This window comes from Pelophylax lessonae (genome assembly GCF_965119305.1).
Source record: "Pelophylax lessonae genome assembly, chromosome: 10".
Classification (NCBI taxonomy): domain Eukaryota; kingdom Metazoa; phylum Chordata; class Amphibia; order Anura; family Ranidae; genus Pelophylax; species Pelophylax lessonae.
Genome location: NC_138777.1, coordinates 144,117,455 through 144,136,172, shown reverse-complemented (window position 1 = coordinate 144,136,172; position 18,718 = coordinate 144,117,455). Strand labels below are relative to the sequence as shown.

Genomic DNA, 18,718 nt, shown 5'->3' with positions numbered 1-18,718 from the left:
ATTAAAAACTGTGTCCTCTTGTGGTAGTTTTTCTTCTTTTAAATATGCTCTCTTCCTTTACCAAGTTGATTCCCTTTATGTATTTAAAAGTTTCTATCATATCCCCTCTGTCTCTTCTTTCTTCCAAGCTATACATGTTAAGGTCCTTTAACGTTTCCTGGTAAGTTTTTTCCTGCAATCCATGTACTAGTTTAGTAGCTCTTCTCTGAACTCTCTCTAGAGTATCTATATCCTTCTGGAGATATGGCCTCCAGTACTGCGCACAATACTCCAAGTGAGGTCTCACCAGTGTTCTGTACAGCGGCATAAGCACTTCTCTCTTTCTACTGCTTATACCTCTCCCTATACATCCAAGCATTCTGCTGGCATTTCGTGCTGCTCTATTACATTGTCCTCCCACCTTTAAGTCTTCTGAAATAATTACTCCTAAATCCCTTTCCTCAGATACTGAGGTCAGGACTGTGTCAAATATTCTATATTCTGCCCTTGGGTTTTTACGCCCCAGGTGCATTATCTTGCACTTATCCACATTAAATTTCAGTTGCCAGAGTTCTGACCATTCTTCTAGTTTTCCTAAATCCTTTTCCATTTGGCGTTTCCCTCCAGGAACATCAACCGTTACATATCTTTGTGTCATCAGCAAAAAAAACATCCAGGTCACTGTATTACATTTTGAGAAATAATCAAAAGGACAAAAAACATTGCGCTAGAGTGAAATAAGCTGCTAGCACTTAGAGGTTGTAAACCTCAGAAATTAAAAAAAAACAAACACCTTAAAGAAACACATCGCATACTAGCTCATTATGAAATACTTCTCTTAGAACGAAGCCCCGCAGTGCCACCAGCTCACCTCTCCCACGGGTGACCTGTTCGGTCGCCCTTCTTCCGGGTTTGCGGCATCCGGCCATCTGATTGGCTGGAGCCGCGATGACTCAACTCCTGCGCATGCGCGCGGGAGCCGACATTCATGTCACGAACGGCCGTTCCTTCAGAGCGCATGCACCAGTGATGTCACTGGCTGCATGCAAAATAAATATCTCCTAAACGGTGCATGTTTAGGAGATATTTACAGTACCTATAGGTACGTCTTATTATAGACTTACCTATAGGTACAAGTTGCAGAGGAGGGTTTACTTCCTCTTTAAGAGTAAAGATACAAAGTCCAAACAAATAATATACAAATAGTGCAGCGCTGAAACTTAATTATACACAATGTACATCAGAAAATAAATTCATATGTATCAAACCAAATTATCTAAAAAAAAAAAAAAAAAAAAAAAAGGTAAATGTCCATTAAACCATACAAACCACCAAATCTACAGTAAAAGAGTAGCCTAAACGAAGAAAACACCACCAGTGATAGCTGAGATATGTGATGTAGGAGGAGGGGTGACTAAAAAGTTCTTACTTTACACCCAAAGTGAGTAATAAACTCTGCTTACCAGATTGTAGTGACCACTTAATTATAGGTGGTCTAACTAGGCAAAAGAAGATGGGTCTCTCTCATATTAGAGAAGCTGAACCAAAAGATGTAAAACGCAAACAAAAAATGCTCCCATAGTGCAATAAGAGAGATCGCTTTATTAAAAAGTAAAGAAAGGCCTTTACAGGATCCAAAGCTTGAAACTGCATGTTAAATAGCAGATGTGTGCGGTATTCCCGTGGGCTCCTGGCTACAAAGAGCCAACCAATTGAGTATGGAAAGTGTGATAACGTCACCATCATAGACCCTACCCAACGCGTTACGTCATCGATAACTTCGCCTGGGGATAGGTCTACCCCAGATGACGTCATCTATGATGAAACGCATAGGGTGGGCCTATATCGGTGACGTTATCACGCTTTCCATACTTGATTGGTCGGCTCTTTGTACGAGCTGTGAGCCTGGAGGGAAGCTCACAGGAATGCCACCATACGTCCACTATTTTACATGCCATTTTAAGCTTTGGATCCTGTAAGTGCATTTCTTTACTTTAATAATAAAGCAATACCTTTTATTGCACTATGGGAGCATTTTTTGTTTTACATCTTTTGGGAACCGGTCTCATTCTCGGAGTGATTCAGCTTCTTGGATGTGAGAGAGACCCATCTTCTTTTGCCTAGTAAGATCACCTATAATTTAGTGGTCACTACAATCTGGTAAGCAGATTTTGTTACTCACTTTGGGTTCGAAGAACTTTTTAGTCACCTTCCTCCTACATCACATATCTCAGCTATCATTGGTGGTGTTTACTTCGTTTGGACTACTCTTTTAGATTTGGTGGTTGACATGGCTTTATGGACATTCACTTTTTTTATTTAGCTAATTTTGTTTGATAAATATGAATTCATTTTCTGATGTACATTGTGTATAATTAAGTTTCAGCGCTGCACTATTGTCTGTATATTTTGAGAAATGCCAACATCTTAACCACTTAAGCCCCGGAAGATTTTACCCCAATTCCGACCAGGGGGTATTTTGCGATTCGGCACTGCGTGACTTTAACGGACAATTGCGCGGTCGTGCGACGCTGTACCTAAACAAATTTGGCTTCCTTTTTTTCCCACAAACAGAGCTTTCTTTTGGTGGTATTTGATCACCTGTGCGATTTTTTGATCACGCGCTATAAACAAAAAAAGACCGTCAATTTTGCAAAAATAGCAATATTTTTCACATTTTTTTTTATATGAAATTCCCCCCCCAAAAAAATGTAAAAATCCAAATTTTTTAACATTTTCGGCCAATTTGTTTTATGCTACCTATGTTTGGTAAAAAAAAAAAAAAAAAAAAAAAAAAATCGCAAAAAGCGTATTTTGATTGGTTTGCGCAAAAGTTATCGCGTTTACTAACAAAGGGAAAGATTTTTGTCATTTTTGTTGTTTTTTTTTTAACGCGTAATGGCGGCGATCTGCGATTTTTTTTGCGGTACTGCGACATTGGGGCGGACAGATCGGACCCTTGACTGACATTTTTGACACTTTTGGGGTTACCAGTGACATTTCTACAGTAATCAGTGCTATACATATGCACTGTTACTGTAAAAATACACTGGTAGTGAAGGGGTTAACTTTATTTGGGAGGGAGGGGCTGTGTGTATCCCTAGGGGCGTGCTTTCTACTGTGATTGGCTGTGGCTTGAGCTGTAAGGACACTGATCAACGGATCTACATACTAGATCCGTGTGATCAGTGTCTTTACAGCGAGGAGAATGACAGGTGGCTTGTTTACACAAGCTGCCTGACATTCTCCCTCTCCCCCGCCGATCGCCGAGTGACCGGCGGACTTCGGGTCCGCTGGTCACACGCGCGGGGGGGGGGCCGTGACCACGCGGGGGCGCGCGCTCGCTCCCTAGACCCTCACAAGCTAGTGACGTAACCCTACCTCACTTTGCCTGTGAGGGGCTGACTGCCGACGTAGATCGGCGTTAGGCAGTCGGCAAGTGGTTAAAGAGGAAGTAAACCCTCCTCTGCAAGTTGTACCTATAGGTAAGCCTAAGCTTACCTATAGGTACTGTAAATATCTCCTAAACATGTACCGCTTAGGAGATATTTACCTTACATGCAGCCAGTGACGTCACTGGCGCATGCGCTCTGAAGGAACGGCTGCTGGTGCAGATGCCCGGATGCCGCGATGCCGGAAGAAGGGCGACTGAACATGTCGCCCGTCAGAGGTAAGCGGGCGGCACGGCGGGGGCTCATTCTAAGGTAAGTATTACCATACTACCTTAGAACGAGCATACTAGCTCATTAAGTGGGTTTCTCTTTCAGGGTGAAAAAAAAAAAATTGGGTTTACAACTTCTTTAATGTTAGCAAACTTAAAACTACTATTTGAAAGAGAAATACTAAAAGTCAAGCCTACCTTTTATCAATAGAAGTGACCTTCTCCTGAATCTTCTCAGAGTTGACATTATGTTCTTGGATGAGTTTCTTGCCCGACTCCACCAGTCCTCGGATCTTTTCATCATTAGCATCCATGGTGGTCATAAAGTCCTCATGACGTTTTATTGAAGCCTCAGCTGCCTCAAGGGTTGTTGGCATTTCTATGTGGGATAGCACATATTCCTAAAATATAAAGTTGTAGATGTACAAAATCAATACAGGCTCTTTCTTGAAGCTAAAATAGCATGTCGGATACAGAACTTTCTTTTTTTTTCACAATCAAGTTTATTGAAAGTACAAGTAACAAAATAATAATACATGAACGATAAATGAGTCAGTGGAAATAACAAGGACAACATCAATATTGGGTTACATATGGATACAGAACTTTGTGTCAGTGCATATATTTTAGATTTTATTGCATTTTCACAAAGAATTCCCTAGTGAACGTAGTTGCCATACATACCTAATCTAGCTCCGTGCTAACACAGAGAATTATCAAGAATGGCACAGGTAGGCACACAGCTAAACTACACCATAATCATGCATTTGAAAGTGCTGTGGGTTTGTAGGATTATACTAAAAAGTCCATAGGTCCAAAGATATCAATTTACAGCTCCCCACTGAGACTGAAGTAATCCCTGCAATAGGTAAACAGCAGAGGACGCCAACTAAGTGCAGTATATAGGAAAAGAGTATTAAAAATCACAAGCGCCAACTGACAAGATGCATAAGGATAAGAGTATGCAATCAACAGCAAATTGCACTGGGTGGATTACATGCTCTTATCCTTATGCATTTTGTGAGTTGCCATTTGTGATTTTTAATACAAGATGCAAAAGGATAAGAGCACATAATTCACAGAGTGCAGTCTGCGGTTTACATACTCTTATCCTTATGCATCTTGTCAGTTGGCACTTGTGATTTTTAATAAAGTCTTTTCCTATATAATGCACTTAGTTGGTGCCCTCTGCTGTTTCCTTCAACTCAGTGCAGAGGTGCAAAACATGTACGTGCACTGTATTCACTATCAAGATAAAGAGAGGCTAATGTATATATGAAAGATGGCCATAGATGAGTCATTTTTTTCTATTCATTCAGCTGACTGAAAAAAAAACAAAAAAAAAAAAAAAAACACAAAACCAAAACGAATGGATTCCTCCATCCAGAAAAATGAGGTGGATAGAGAAATCCCCCAATCCTGCCCCCTGCCAGGATATTGTATTCTTACAGAAGGATCTGGTGTGGTCAGTATCTAGTGATTGGTTGCATATGCCGATCAACAAAAAGTTCTTTCAACTTGTCTGATCGACTTCAGTCAAACAGGGACAGCCATGCACTGATGAACTGTCTATTTCCATCTAAGACCAGTTTTGCTGACATGCCAAACAATCTATATGACCTTTTGTTCACCGTTTGTTGTGCTGCTGATCTCCTGCAGCTTCTCTGCACACACTTGTTACAACATTGGCTGCCTGTTATTACCCTTCACCAGCTTTCTTATGACCAAAACAGAGGACCAAGCCTGTACAATATACATTGGCACAGCTGCTCATAACCTCCACCACAAGATTGTGTGACATGGTGAAAAGATAACAGTTGGGAGGCAGTGGTCCCTTTATAACAGAATGTGCCTGAACAAAGACGTTCATGGTAGGATTAGGGCCCTTTTACGTGAGTAAACCCATCAGGTCCACCTGTCAGTTTTTCAGGCAGACCCAAACTGGACCCCCTAGTCTCCTCTATGGAGTGGCGGATGTAAACAGACTTGCGTCCGTGAACACCTGCCAACATCAGATCCGATCCTATTTTAGTCAGAGACATTAAATATATTTTATATCTCTTATATATATTTTATTTCTCTTATGACTAGAGGTCATTTATGCCTAGATGCTCAGGCCCATTTCAACAGCATAAATATTCACTGAGTAACCTGTTATTTTAGGACCAACATGCATACGTAAATAATTTTTATATATTTAAAAACCTAGGGTTTTTATTATGTATACCATTTTAACAAAAGTCTTTAATATAGGCTGACAAATGAGTACAATTGTTATAAACACTATTTTTAATGTACTATGTAATACAATAATTGTATCTGACCATAATTTTTACAAATATTGCACTGTAGAAGTGACTGCAGCCTGAAGGTGGGAGTGTTAACCACTTAAGCCCCAGAGGATTTGGCTGCTCAAAGACCAGTGCCTATTTTGCGATTCGGCACTGCGTGACTTTAACGGACAATTGCGCGGTCGTGCGATTCTGTACCCAAGTGAAATTGACGTCTTTTTTTCCCCACAAACTGAGCTTTCTTTTGGTGCCATTTGATCACCTGTGCGATTTTTTCTTTTTGCGCTAACAACAAAAAAACAGCGAAAATTTTGAAAAATAACAATATTTTTCAAATTTTTTTATATGAAATTCCCCCAAAAAAAAGTAAAAATCAAAAATTTTTAACAATGTTAGGCCAATTTGTTTTCTGCTACATATTTTTTTGTTTTTTTTTACCAAAAATCGCAATAAGTGTATTTTGATTGGTTTGCGCAAAAGTTATTGCGTTTACTAACTAAGGGAAAGATTTATGTCATTTTTATTGTTTTTTTTTTTTTAACGAGAAATGGCGGCGATCTGCGATTTTTTAAGTGGGACTGCGACATTGCAGCGGATAGATCGAACCCCTGACTGACATTTTTGACACTTTTAGGGGTACCAGTGACATTACTACAGTAATCAGTGCTATACATATGCACCATTACTGTAAAAATGACACTGGCAGGGAAGGGGTTAATTTTACTAGTGGTCAAGGGGTTAAGTGTGTCCCTAGGGGCGTGTTTCTAACTGTAAAGGGGTGTGGCTTTTGATGTAACTACAGAGACATACGATCCTACATAGCAGGATCGTATGATCTCTGCAGTTACACCAGGGAGAATGACAGGCGGCTTTGTTTACATCAGCCGCCTGCCTTTCTCCCTCTCCACCGGGAGAACGCGAGTGACCAGCGGACATCGGGTCCGCCGGTCACAAGCACGGGGGTGCAGGGGAACGAGTGGGGGAGGGAGCGCGCCTCCGCGCACTTCCCCTGCAGGCTCCTGGGCGAGCGACGTAGTACTGAGTCACTTTGCCCAGGAGGGGCTGACTGCCGCAGTAAATATACTGTGGGAGGTCGGCAAGAGGTTAATCTGCAGGCTGACGGCTTGTATTTTCTGACGGATGCCTCAAGCTTGCATGTCAAAGTGATTAATTAACACATCATAAGAAAATCACTCTGATTGGGAACCCATGCTGTCAGTGACATCCAATGACAGCTACATGTGTTGTAGCGGTCACTGGATATCACTGAATGTCAAGAAAGAGGTCTTAGGCAATATTTACTGTATGTAGCGTAGTTTTTTTTTTATTTATGACAAGGAAGTTTGGTAATGCTGACATGTGTCCTAATTATTAAGTTAACGGTTTTAAAGAACAGTATTCGGGCCAAATCTAATCGATTATGAAAATAGCTGACAACTATTTTTATAATCGATTAGTTGGTCAGCCGATTAGTTGGCCTGCATACAGAATGCATTATTTGTTTACATATTAGGAAATACAGTGAAGCACACATACAGCTCAGTACACCATGCATACTTATCAGTAAGTGCCTGAGAACTTGTGAATGTGTGATGAGCAGAAGACAGAAGTTTTTTTTTTACCTTGCTATAGGGGCACTCTATACTATACTTTTGCAGCTTGCTATAGAGGCACTCTGAAAGCAGGAGTAAGAAGCGTCGGTTGGGGGACCCCAGAACAGGAAAATCAGGGCTGCTCTGTGCAAAACCATTACACAGAGCAGGTAGGTATGATGTTCATAAAATGAAAAAAAAAAAAAATCACTTTAAAGACAGTGAAGTGACAGTGAAATGTGCAGTGAAGATCAGCATCTGAACCCAGAGAAGGTGAAGGATGATGAGAGACTGGAGGTAATATGAGGCATTACAATCACATTTATGCCCCATACACACGTGCAGATTATCTGAAGACTTTTGTCTTCAGATTTACCTTTTCTATGTAGTGCAAGGGCCTGCCGGATTGCATACAAATTGAAAGTGTTTAGGTTTGACCTCATATTATATGGTTTTGGTAAGTCTGCAGACAAAAGTCTTCAGATAATCTGCACGTGTGTACGGGGCATTAGGCTCCATGTACACGGGACGTTGTAAATGGCCGTTTGGGAGCTGTTGGGTGTTTTTTTCAGAAGCCCCTGAACCTATCTACATTTTATCTTATCTGTCCATGTACACAGGGTCCCTTAAAGTCATTTGCAGGCAGTTGAGTTCAGGGACGTTTTTTGGAACGCAATTATTTGCGTTCGAACGTGTGTTTCCCGGCGTTTCAAACGCAGAAACGCGGCCGAACGTGACCGAACGTGATGAACCTACGTTCAGCCACGTTATAAGTTTTTTTTTTTTCCATTCAAAATCAATGGTTCCCTATGGGAGCCCATTGATTTGAATGGAAGTCGCACCGCAAGTCGGATCAGGATGATGCGACTTGCGGCGCGAGAATCTTGAGGGGGAACTCCACGCCAAAAATGGGAAAAAAAATGCGTGGGGGTCCCCCCCAGGTTCTATACCAGGCCCTTTGGGTCTGGTATGGAATTTGAGGGTAGCCCCATGCCGAAAAAACGGCGTGGGGTCCCCCCCAAAATCCATACCAGACCCTTATCCGAGCACGCAGCCCGGTAGGGCAGGAAGGGGGAGGGGACGAGCGAGCGGCCCATCCCCCCTGGACCATACCAGGCCACATGCCCTCAACATGGGGGGGGGGGGGTGTTGGTGCTTTGGGCAGGGGGAGCTCTGCACCCCCCCACCCCAAAGCACCTTGCCCCCATGTTGATGAGGACAAGGGCCTCATCCCCACAACTCTGGCCGGTGGTTTTCGGGTTGTGCGGGCAGGGGGCTCATCGGAATCTGGAAGCCCCCTTTAACAAGGGGCCTCCCAGATCCCGGACCCCCTCCCTATGTGAATGGGTATGGGGTACACTGTACCCCTACCCATTCACCCCATAAAAGGCAGTGTATGGAAATAACGACAGGAGACGTTTTGGAAAGTTTATTAAAAATCTTCATCTGTCGGAGGAGGACCGGAGGAAGAAGAAGCAGAGAAGAGCCGAGGGCAAAAGAGCAGAAGAGCGGACAGCAAAAGACCAGAAGACCAGGAGAGGGAGAAGACCAGAGCAGAGAAGAACAGATGAAGATTTTTAATAAACTTTCCAAAACGTCTCCTGTCATTATTTCCATACACTGCCTTTTATGGGGTGAATGGGTAGGGGTACAGTGTACCCCATACTCATTCACATAGGGAGGGGGTCCGGGATCTGGGGGGCCCCATGTTAAAGGGGGCTTCCAGATTCCGATGAGCCCCCTGCCCGCAGACCCGCACAACCACCGGCCAGGGTTGTGGGGATGAGGCCCATGTCCTCATCAACATGGGGGCAAAGTGCTTTGGGGTGGGGGGTGCAGAGCTTCCCCTGCCCCAAAGCACCCAAAGCTCGCTCGTCTCCTCCCCCTTCCTGCCCTACCGGGCTGCGTGCTCGGATAAGGGTCTGATATGGATTTCGGGGGGGGAACCCCACGCCGTTTTTTCGGTGTGGGGCTACCCTCAAATTCCATACCAGACCCGAAGGGCCTGGTTTAGAACCTGGGGGAGACCCCCACGCAGTTTTTTCCCCATTTTTGGCATGGAGTTCCCCCTCAAGATTCTCACACCGCAAGTCGCGCCGCAAGTCGGATCACCCTGATCCGACTTGCGGTGCGACTTCCATTCAAATCAATAGGCTCCCATAGGGAACCATTGATTTTGAATGGAGGCAGAAAAAACGCTGCTAAAAGCAACGTGGCCAAACGTGCAATAACGCAAATGGAAAAAGCTATTGAAAGCACATTTAACAGCTGCTTTTTCCCGGCGTCAGAACTAGCTTTGCAGCACGTTTTTTCTAACGTCCCATGTACATGGAGCCTTAAAGTAAACGTTTAACAGTATTGTGCATCATATTTAAAATGATCATATCCATGGAAAAAAAAAAAAAAAAAAAAGTCTCAGCTTTTGGTACTACTATAATATAAAAGATTTAGATCTCCCTTCCGCCCTTCATATAGCTTCATGTCAGACTCCTTGTTAAAATGCCAATATATCCTACTTTTGGGTGTATTATTATATAGATACGATATACGGTAAGTAACATATAATTGTCACGGTTTCACAGTATAAATGAACCCCTATAGTAGAGATTATCTGCTCTTTATGTACTATAAAGGGCTCCATTTTAGTTTTTTTTTTTTTTTAACCCCATTATGACGTGATACAAACAAGCATGCTGCTGCTAGACATCTCAGGCCTGGTTCACATCTATGCATTTTTTGGTGCTTTTTGCAGAAACGCACTACAGTTTATTTAACATGGTTTTCTGTGGGACACATTTACATCTATGCTTTTTCAGCTGCTGCTTATTTGGAAGTGTCAAGGACCTTTTTTAACGCAAAACTGCTTTTTTTGCTTTTCTGGTTCAATAGACTTCAGTGGAGAAGCTGCAGAAAAGCATGTAGTGAGTTTTTGCCACGATTTGCGTTTTTCAATCAACCCAACAAAAGTAGAATAAAATGCAAAAAACGCAAATTGCAGCAAAATTGCGTCCACAGCAAAAAGTACTGCAGAAACCGATTAAAAGCAAACTGCATTGGTGTGAACCAAACCTTAAGCTGGCCATGTATCGATTTTAGAATGAGAAAATTCATACGAAAAATCTTTGAACATTCGCTGAATGAAAGAAAGTAGTTTGAAAATTTCACTTGCTTTTAACATTGTTTTAAAAAGAATGCAATTTCTGAATGAAAACCACATACACGGTCTGAAATTTCCTTTGACCTAGAAGTTTTCTATTCCGCTCCTTCAAATTTTCCCTTCACCGTGGTAAAAAAACGAACGTCGCATGTGACCACCAGGCCCTGATGGCGCACATCCGAGAGTACTCAAAGAACTTAGTAAAACTATATCCAGACCACTGCTCCTGATCTTTGTTGACAGTATTATGACAGGAAATGTACCTTGGGATTGGAGTAACGCTAACGTGATACCGATATTCAAAAAAGGGCATGTCCTTTTTTGGACATTATAGGCCAGTCAGTCTGACATCGATAGTATGTAAACCTCTGGAGGGGATAAGGGACTATATCGTAGAGTTTACTAAAAACAACAACATCATCAGCAGTAATCAGCACGGGTTTACAAATGGGCGTTCTTGACAAACCAATCTCTTAACATTCTACGAGGAGGTGAGCTAGATAGGGGGAGACCAGTGGATGTGGTGTACCTAGATTTCGCTAAGGCGTTTGATACAGTTTCCCACAAGCCCTTAATTTATAAAATAAGGTCTGCAGGCATTGACCAGAAGGTTTGCTCTTGGATACAGAACTCGCTAAAAGGGCGTGTCCAAAGGGTGGTAATAAATAGCGCATACTCAAACTGGTCTGGGGTGGTAAGTGGAGTCCCCCAAGACTCAGTCCTGGGACCAACCTTATTCAATTTATTCATAAACAGCATTGAGGACGGGATCATTAGTTCTATATCAGTTTTTGCAGATGACACAAAATTGGACTGGGCAATAACTGCACAGCATGAGGCAGATATCCTACAGAATGACCTGAAGAAAATAACAGAGTGGGCAATGACATTGCAAATGAGGTTTAATGTGGAGAAGTGTAAGGTTTTGCACTTGGGGACTAAAAACATAAAAGCACAATACACTTTAGGGGGGGGGGGGCTTTGGGGGAATCAAAAATGGAGAAAGATCTGGGAGTCTTGGTAGAGGATAGACTAAGCAATAGCATGAAATGTCAAGTAGCAGCTGCCAAATCCAGCAGAATATTAGCATGCATAAAGAAAGGGATGTATTTCAGAGATAAAACTATAATCCTACCACTTTATAAAACTCTGGTCCGATCGCATCTGGAGTATTCTGTCCAGTTCTGGTCGCCAGTCCTCAGGAGGGATGTGTTGGAGCTGGAGAGAGTCCAGAAAAGGGCAACTAAACTAATTAGGGGATTAGAGGACCTTAATTATGAAGAGCGTCTACAATCGCTTAATTTACTCTCTCTGGAGAAGAGACGCCTGAGAGGGGACATGATAGCAATTTATAAATACCTCAATGGTGATCTCAGCATAGAAAGAAAGCTATTCAGTCTAAAGGATTGCATGAGGACTCGAGGACATACAATGCAATTAGAGGAGAAGCGTTTTAACCTCAGGCAACGCACGGGGTTCTCTACTGTTAGGGCTACAAGATTGTGCAATTCTTTACCACAAGAGGTAGTTTCGGCGGGAAGTATAGCTACTTTCAAAAGACTCTTGGACGTACATCTCAAGGATCAGAACATTAAGGGATATGAGAGATTATTACAGCCATGCGCGCCTACACAGGTTGAACTGGATGGACAATTGTCTTTATTCAACCTCAACTACATGATACCTATGATATGACCCCACTAACGAATAGAAAATCTGAAGAATGTCCTTTAACCGGTTGCCGACCGCCGCACGACTATATACTGCGGCGGTCAGCCCCGGCCAGGCAGAGTGACGTATCGGTACGTCACTCGCCTGTCACTGACTTGCGAGCCTATCGCGGGCGGGCGCGCGCCCGCCGAGGCGCGCGCCCGCCGCGGCTCGTTCACAGGCAAGTCAGTGCGTGTGACCGGCGGACTCGATGTCCGCCGGCCACACTACGATCGCTCCTGTGAAGGGAGAAAGACAGAGCAGCTTGTGTAAACAAGCTGCCTGTCAGTTCTCCCTGTGTAAAAGTGAAGATCTGACCGTTCTACTATGTAGAACGGTTGATCTTTGCTTTTACACCAATAGCCATGTCCCTACACAGTAGAAAGCACGCCCCTAGGACACACTTAACCCCTCCCTGTCCAATAAAGTTAACCCCTTCCCTGCCAGTGTCATTTTTGCAGTAACAGTGCATATGTATAGCACTGATTACTGCAGTAATGTCACTGGTAACCCCAAAAGTGTCAAAAATGTCAGTCAAGGGTCCGATCTGTCCGCCGCAATGTCGCAGTACCGAAAAAAAAATCGCAGATCGCCGCCATTATGCGTTAAAAAAAAAAACACCAAAAATGACAAAAATCTTTCTCTTTGTTAGTAAACGCGATAACTTTTGCGCAAACCAATCAAAATACGCTTTTTGCGATTTTTTTTACCAAACATAGGTAGCATAAAACAAATTGGCCGAAAAATGTTAAAAAATTTTGATTTTTACTTTTTTTTTTGGGGAATTTCATATAAAAAAATGTGAAAAATATTGTTATTTTTGCAAAATTTACGCTCTTTTTTTGTTTATAGCGCGTGATCAAAAAATCGCACAGGTGATCAAATACCACCAAAAGAAAGCTCTGTTTGTGGGAAAAAAAGGACGTCAAATTCGTTTAGGTACAGCGTCGCACGACCGCGCAATTGTCCGTTAAAGTCACGCAGTAAAAAATCGCAAAAAAACCCCTGGTCCTTTAGCAGCCAAATCCTCCGGGGCTTAAGTGGTTAATGAACATTTTTTTTGAAGGAAAAATAAAATTTTTGTAAGAACTTACTGTAAAATTCTTTTCTCTGAGTCCTCCGACAGTCGCCGCCCACTCATACAGTCTTCACTACTGGGTATTGTCTTATCCATAGGAGTAAGCTAGGCAGAAGATTTTGTTAGAAACATTCACAAAAACTTTGCATAGACACACCTATAGGGGGGATGTCCCTCTGGTCCAATACCCCCTGCTAGCAGCATTCCCAATTCAGTTTGGTAGCAAGCAGTAGATAGCCCATGAACCCTAAAAGAGGGGCGGGGGGGCGGCGACTGTCAGAGGACTCAGAGAAAAGAATTTTACGGTAAGTTCTTACAAAAATACTATTTTCTCTTACGTCCTCTGACAGTCGCCGCCTACTCATACAGTCTTCACTACTGGGATGTCCCAAAGCAGTGTAGATGTGAGGGGTGGGAAACTTAACCGTCTCAAAGGCAATGCAGCACCCAAATCAGAGAAAAGAACCTTATCTGAACCAGAAAGGTAACACACTGGGTAACAGGAAAGCTCAACAGGAGCGAACAAACCCAGGAAAGCAAAATAACCAGGGAAAAAAACCCCAACAGGAGGGGACAGGCTAAAAAACGCCATGTCTCCCCTAAGGCACTGCCGCACTCAGAACTTTGCGGCCAAAGGAGGCATCTGCCGACGCCAAAACATCAAGTTTGTAAAATTTTGTAAAGGTTTGCACTGATGACCAAGTTGCCGCTTTGCACACCTGGGACACAAACGTCTGATGGTGAAAGGCCCAAGATGCACTCACCGCTCTGGTAGAGTGCGCCGTGACAGGGTAGGGCGGAGCCCGTTCCCTAAGCGAATAAGCTTGTACAATCATCTGTCTGATCCATTTAGAAATGGTTGCCGCAGACGCAGCCATACCCTTCCGAGGTCCCTCAGGAAGGACAAAAAGAATCCGACTTTCTGCAGTATTCAGTAGACGACAGGTAAACCCTGATCGCCCGGACCACATCCAAGGAATGCAAGGCAAACTCCCTAGGATGCTTAGGATTCGCACACAGCGAAGGCAAGACAATGTCCTCATTGAGATGGAAATCAGACACCACCTTTGGAAGGAAAGATTGATGAGGTCGCAAGACCACCTTATCCCTATGAACAACCAGGTAGTGAGAGCGGCAAGATAGGGCTGCCAACTCCGACACTCTGCGAGCAGATGTGATCGCCACCAGAAAAGCGACTTTCCGTGACAGCGCAGGCAGAGGAATCTCCCGGATGTTCTCAAATGGAGAATGTTGCAAAACGGACAAAACCAAGTTCAAGTCCCAAGGAGGCAAGGGTGCCCTCCTAGGGGGAATCAGATGACGCACCCCTTGAATAAAGGTGCGGATCAAGGAGTGTGAAGCTAAGGGGCGCTGGAAAAGAATGGCCAGCGCAGTTAACTGACCTTTGATAGTCGTCAGTGCAAGACGCTGATTCACACCAGATTGCAGAAAGGCCAACACCCTCGCCACCAAAAAGGAGCGAGGATGGAAACCCTGCGATTCGCACCAGGCGAAATAGGCCTTCCAGGTACGATAATAAATCTTACTGGACGAGGCCTTCCTTCCTTGCCTTGAGTAAGGTAGGAATGACCGCCGACGAGAGACCCCAATCTCTCAAGACCTGGTTTTCAACAGCCACGCCGTTAAAGCCAGCGACTGTAAAGCAGGATGGAAGATCGGCCCCTGAGACAGCAGATCGTCCCGTAGTGGGAGCCGCCAAGGAGGCTCGACAACCAGTTGCATGATGACCAGTCTGGGGCCACTAGAATCACCAACCTCGGTTCCGAGACCCACCTGCGCAGGAACCTGGACAACAACTGAATCGGGGGGGCGGGGAGGCATAAATCAGGCAATACTGATTCCAAGGCACCACCAGCGCGTCCCAAGCGTCTGCCAGAGGATCGCGTGTGCTTGCCACAAACCTTCCCACCTTGTTGTTTAGACGAGACGCGAACAGATCCACGTCCGGGGATCCCCACACAGCATCTGAAACACCTCCGGGTGTAGGGACCATTCCCCCTGGTCCAGGGTCTGACGGTTCAGATAGTCAGCCTGCCAGTTCTCCACATCTGGAATGTGAACTGCCGAAAGCGCCGAGACCTGCGTCTCGGCCCAAGAAAGAATCTCGGCCACTTCCTTGGCCGCCCGGGCACTCCTGGTGCCCCCTTGGTGATTGATGTAAGCCACCGCAATTGCGTTGTCTGTCTGAACACACACAGGGCGGCCCCGAAGCCAATCCGACCAATGGAGCAAACATAGTCTGATCGCTCTCAGTTCCAAGACATTGATCGGTAGAGAGGATTCCTCCTCCGACCAAGTGCCCTGGGCAGACAAATTGCCCAGAACACCACCCCAGCCGACAGGCTGGCATCCGTGGTGATCACCGTCCATAACGGCCGGAAGTATTTCCCTTCCGTCAGACCCCGAGACTGGAGCCACCACAGAAGATCCGCTCTGACTTGGTGGCTCAAAGATATCTTCCTGTCCAAGGACTGAGGATGCCTGTCCCACCTGGCCACTGTCCAAGGACTGAGGATGCCTGTCCCACCTGGCCAGAATCTCCGCTTGCAGAGATCGTTTGTGGAACTGTGCAAATGGTACCGCCTCGAAGGCTGACACCATCAATCCCAGGGACCGCATGCAGGTTCTGAGCGATGAGGATTCGTTGTCCCTGAGGGACTTGACTTCGTTCTGTAGAGTCCTGAGTTCGTCTTCCGGCAGGAAGACTTTCGCCTGGGTGGAGTCCAGAACCATCCCCAGGTAAGGGAGGCGAACAGAAGGTGGCAATTTCGACTTCTGAAAATTGATGGTCCACCCGAACTCCTGGAGCATCTGAACCGTGGTTGACAAATCATGCAACAGAGTGGCACTGGAGCGCGACCTTAACAGGAGATCGTCCAGATATCCAAGAAATGCAATCCCCTGCGCCCGCAACAGGGCCAGGACAGGAGCCAATACTTTGGTAAACACCCTTGGAGCCGAAGGGAGAACGAAAGGCAACGCCACAAACTGATAGTGCTCCTCCGCGATTGCAAATCGGAGGTACCTCTGATGACCTTCGTAAATGGGGATGTGTAAATACGCATCCTTGAGGTCGATGGAAGCCAGGAAATCTCCCGGGCTCAGGGAGGCCACCACCTATCGGGGGGATTCCATGCGGAACTTTTGAACCTTCACGAAGCGGTTCAGAAACTTTAAGTCCAGAATTGGTCGCACCTTGCCCTCCTTTCTGGGCACCGTGAACAGATTTGAGTAGAAACCCCGAAAACCTGTCCCGATGTGGCAGCCGGACTATCACCCCCTGGGCGAGGAGATCCTGAACCGCCTGTTGAAGATTGGGGAAACGATCTGGGGGGTCAAATGAAGATTTGAGGGAAAGAATTTGTCTGCTGGGCGCGATCGAAATTCGATCTTGTACCCTGAACGAATGAGTTGCTGAACCCATCTGTCCTGAATCTTGGTAAGCCAAGGTCCGGGAAAACAGCGCAGACGTCCCCCCACCCCGGAAATGGGTGAGGGCGCCCCTTCATGTCGAGGCGGACTGGGCCACCGTACCAGTGTGGGCGGCTTTAGGCTTGCCCGCCCAAGGCTTCTTCTGGCCACCAGAGGCCTTTAAGGATTTGCCCTTGTCTTGTGCCTTGAAGGCACGAAAGGACCCCTGGTTAGGTTTAAAGGAAGGGCCCCGCTTGCCGCGGAAAGACATGCCCCTGGACACCTGGGGCAGCAGTGTGCGTTTACCCCCAGTGACCCCCCTTAACTAATTCGTCCAGTGAGTCCCCAAAAAAGGCGATTCTCTGCATAAGGGATGTCAGACACCGTCTTCTTGGAAGTCTGGCCTACCGCAAGACATCCTGGACCCCAGGGTATTTGGCAACGAATCACTGCACCACCAAGTTCAGGACGTGCGCCATGCATGGCATGTGTGTTATTTTGCCCTGTTTCAGCGCGCTCAGCAGATTGGCAACGTTGTCGCACACCACTTTAACAACTGTCAAATTCAGCAGTGTCAGCCACTGATCTGCCTGTAAACGCAAAGCTGAAAGGAGTGCAGGACCAGTGTGGCTCTTGGCTTCCAGGCACAACAGACGCAGCACAGCATGACAACGTCTCACCTGTTATGTGGAATAGGTTCTGGGGATCTTGGGCGGCGCAGCGGAAGAGACGGTAGCAGCGGAAAAGGAGGAGTCAGCTGAGGAGGAGAGGGAGGATGGAGGATGGAGGAGGAGGAGAAGAAAAAGAGGCAGGCCTGCATGTAATCCGTGGCGTTACAACCAAATCTACACGGGTGCCACAGGTTACATGCTTGACGGCCGTCAGAAGGTTCACCCAGTGGGCAGTAAAGTGATATCCCTTCCCTGCCCGTGTTTGCTAGACCATGTGTCTGTTGTCAGATGAATCTTGGCACCAACACTGTGTGCTAGAGATATATTCACTTGCCGCTGAACATGGTCATACAGCTCTGGAATGCCCTTCTGCAAGAAATATTTCCTGCCTGGGACCTTCCATTGTGGTGTTCCAATGGCCACAAATTTACGAAAGGCCTTTGAGTCCACCAGTTGATATGGCAGTAGTTGGCGGGCTATCAGTTCCGACAAGCCAGCAGTCAAACATTGGGCAAAAGGGTTATCCGGCGTCCTTTTTTTCCGCTCCAACATTTGGGCCACAGAAGCCTGCCTTTTGCCAGAACAACGTGACGACAGCATCATGGAAGAGGGAGTGGAGGACAAATTGAGGAGAGAGGAGAAGGAGAAGAAGAGGCTGGACGGTGAGAGCCTGCAGTGTGGCTTTGTGGGTTCTGACGGTGTTACTCCCACTGGGCTCGGTGATGAGAGTTCAGATGCCTTCTTAAGGCGGTCGTCCCTAGGTGAGTGTAGGGCTTACCGCGACTTATGCATTGACTGCAAAGGCTGCAGATGGCAACACTGTTGTCAGCAACGAACACATTCAAAAAAAGCCCACACTGCGGAGCCATGTGCCGGCATCCTGGGAGCGCCAGATGTGACTGTACATGGTTGATGGCTTGCTCCTGATACATTTGCAGTCTGCTTTGTACCTCTTGTGCAATGCAAATTCTGCCTGCCTCTCCTCCCTATCTGCCAGTCCGTCCTCCCTCTGTTGTGCAATGCAAGTACTGCCTGCCTCTCCTCCCTATCTACCGGTCCGTCTCTCCCTCTGTTGTGCAATGCAAGTACTGCCTGCCTCTCCTCCCTATCTGCCGGGCCGTCTCTCCCTCTGAACTTCCCTCCTCTT

General features: G+C 45.6%; 1 protein-coding gene across 3 annotated transcripts in view; it reads right to left on the bottom strand.

Annotated features, from left to right (window-relative positions):
* The window catches only part of SPTBN2 (spectrin beta, non-erythrocytic 2), a 1,240,451-nt gene that overhangs the window by 316,082 nt on the left and 905,651 nt on the right, over positions 1-18,718 (bottom strand). For all 3 annotated transcript variants that reach the window (XM_082270338.1, XM_082270340.1, XM_082270339.1), the window contains one exon: positions 3,839-4,041. In XM_082270338.1, coding sequence (XP_082126464.1) covers positions 3,839-4,041 — 203 coding nt within the window. The remainder of the gene's footprint in view (positions 1-3,838; positions 4,042-18,718) is intronic.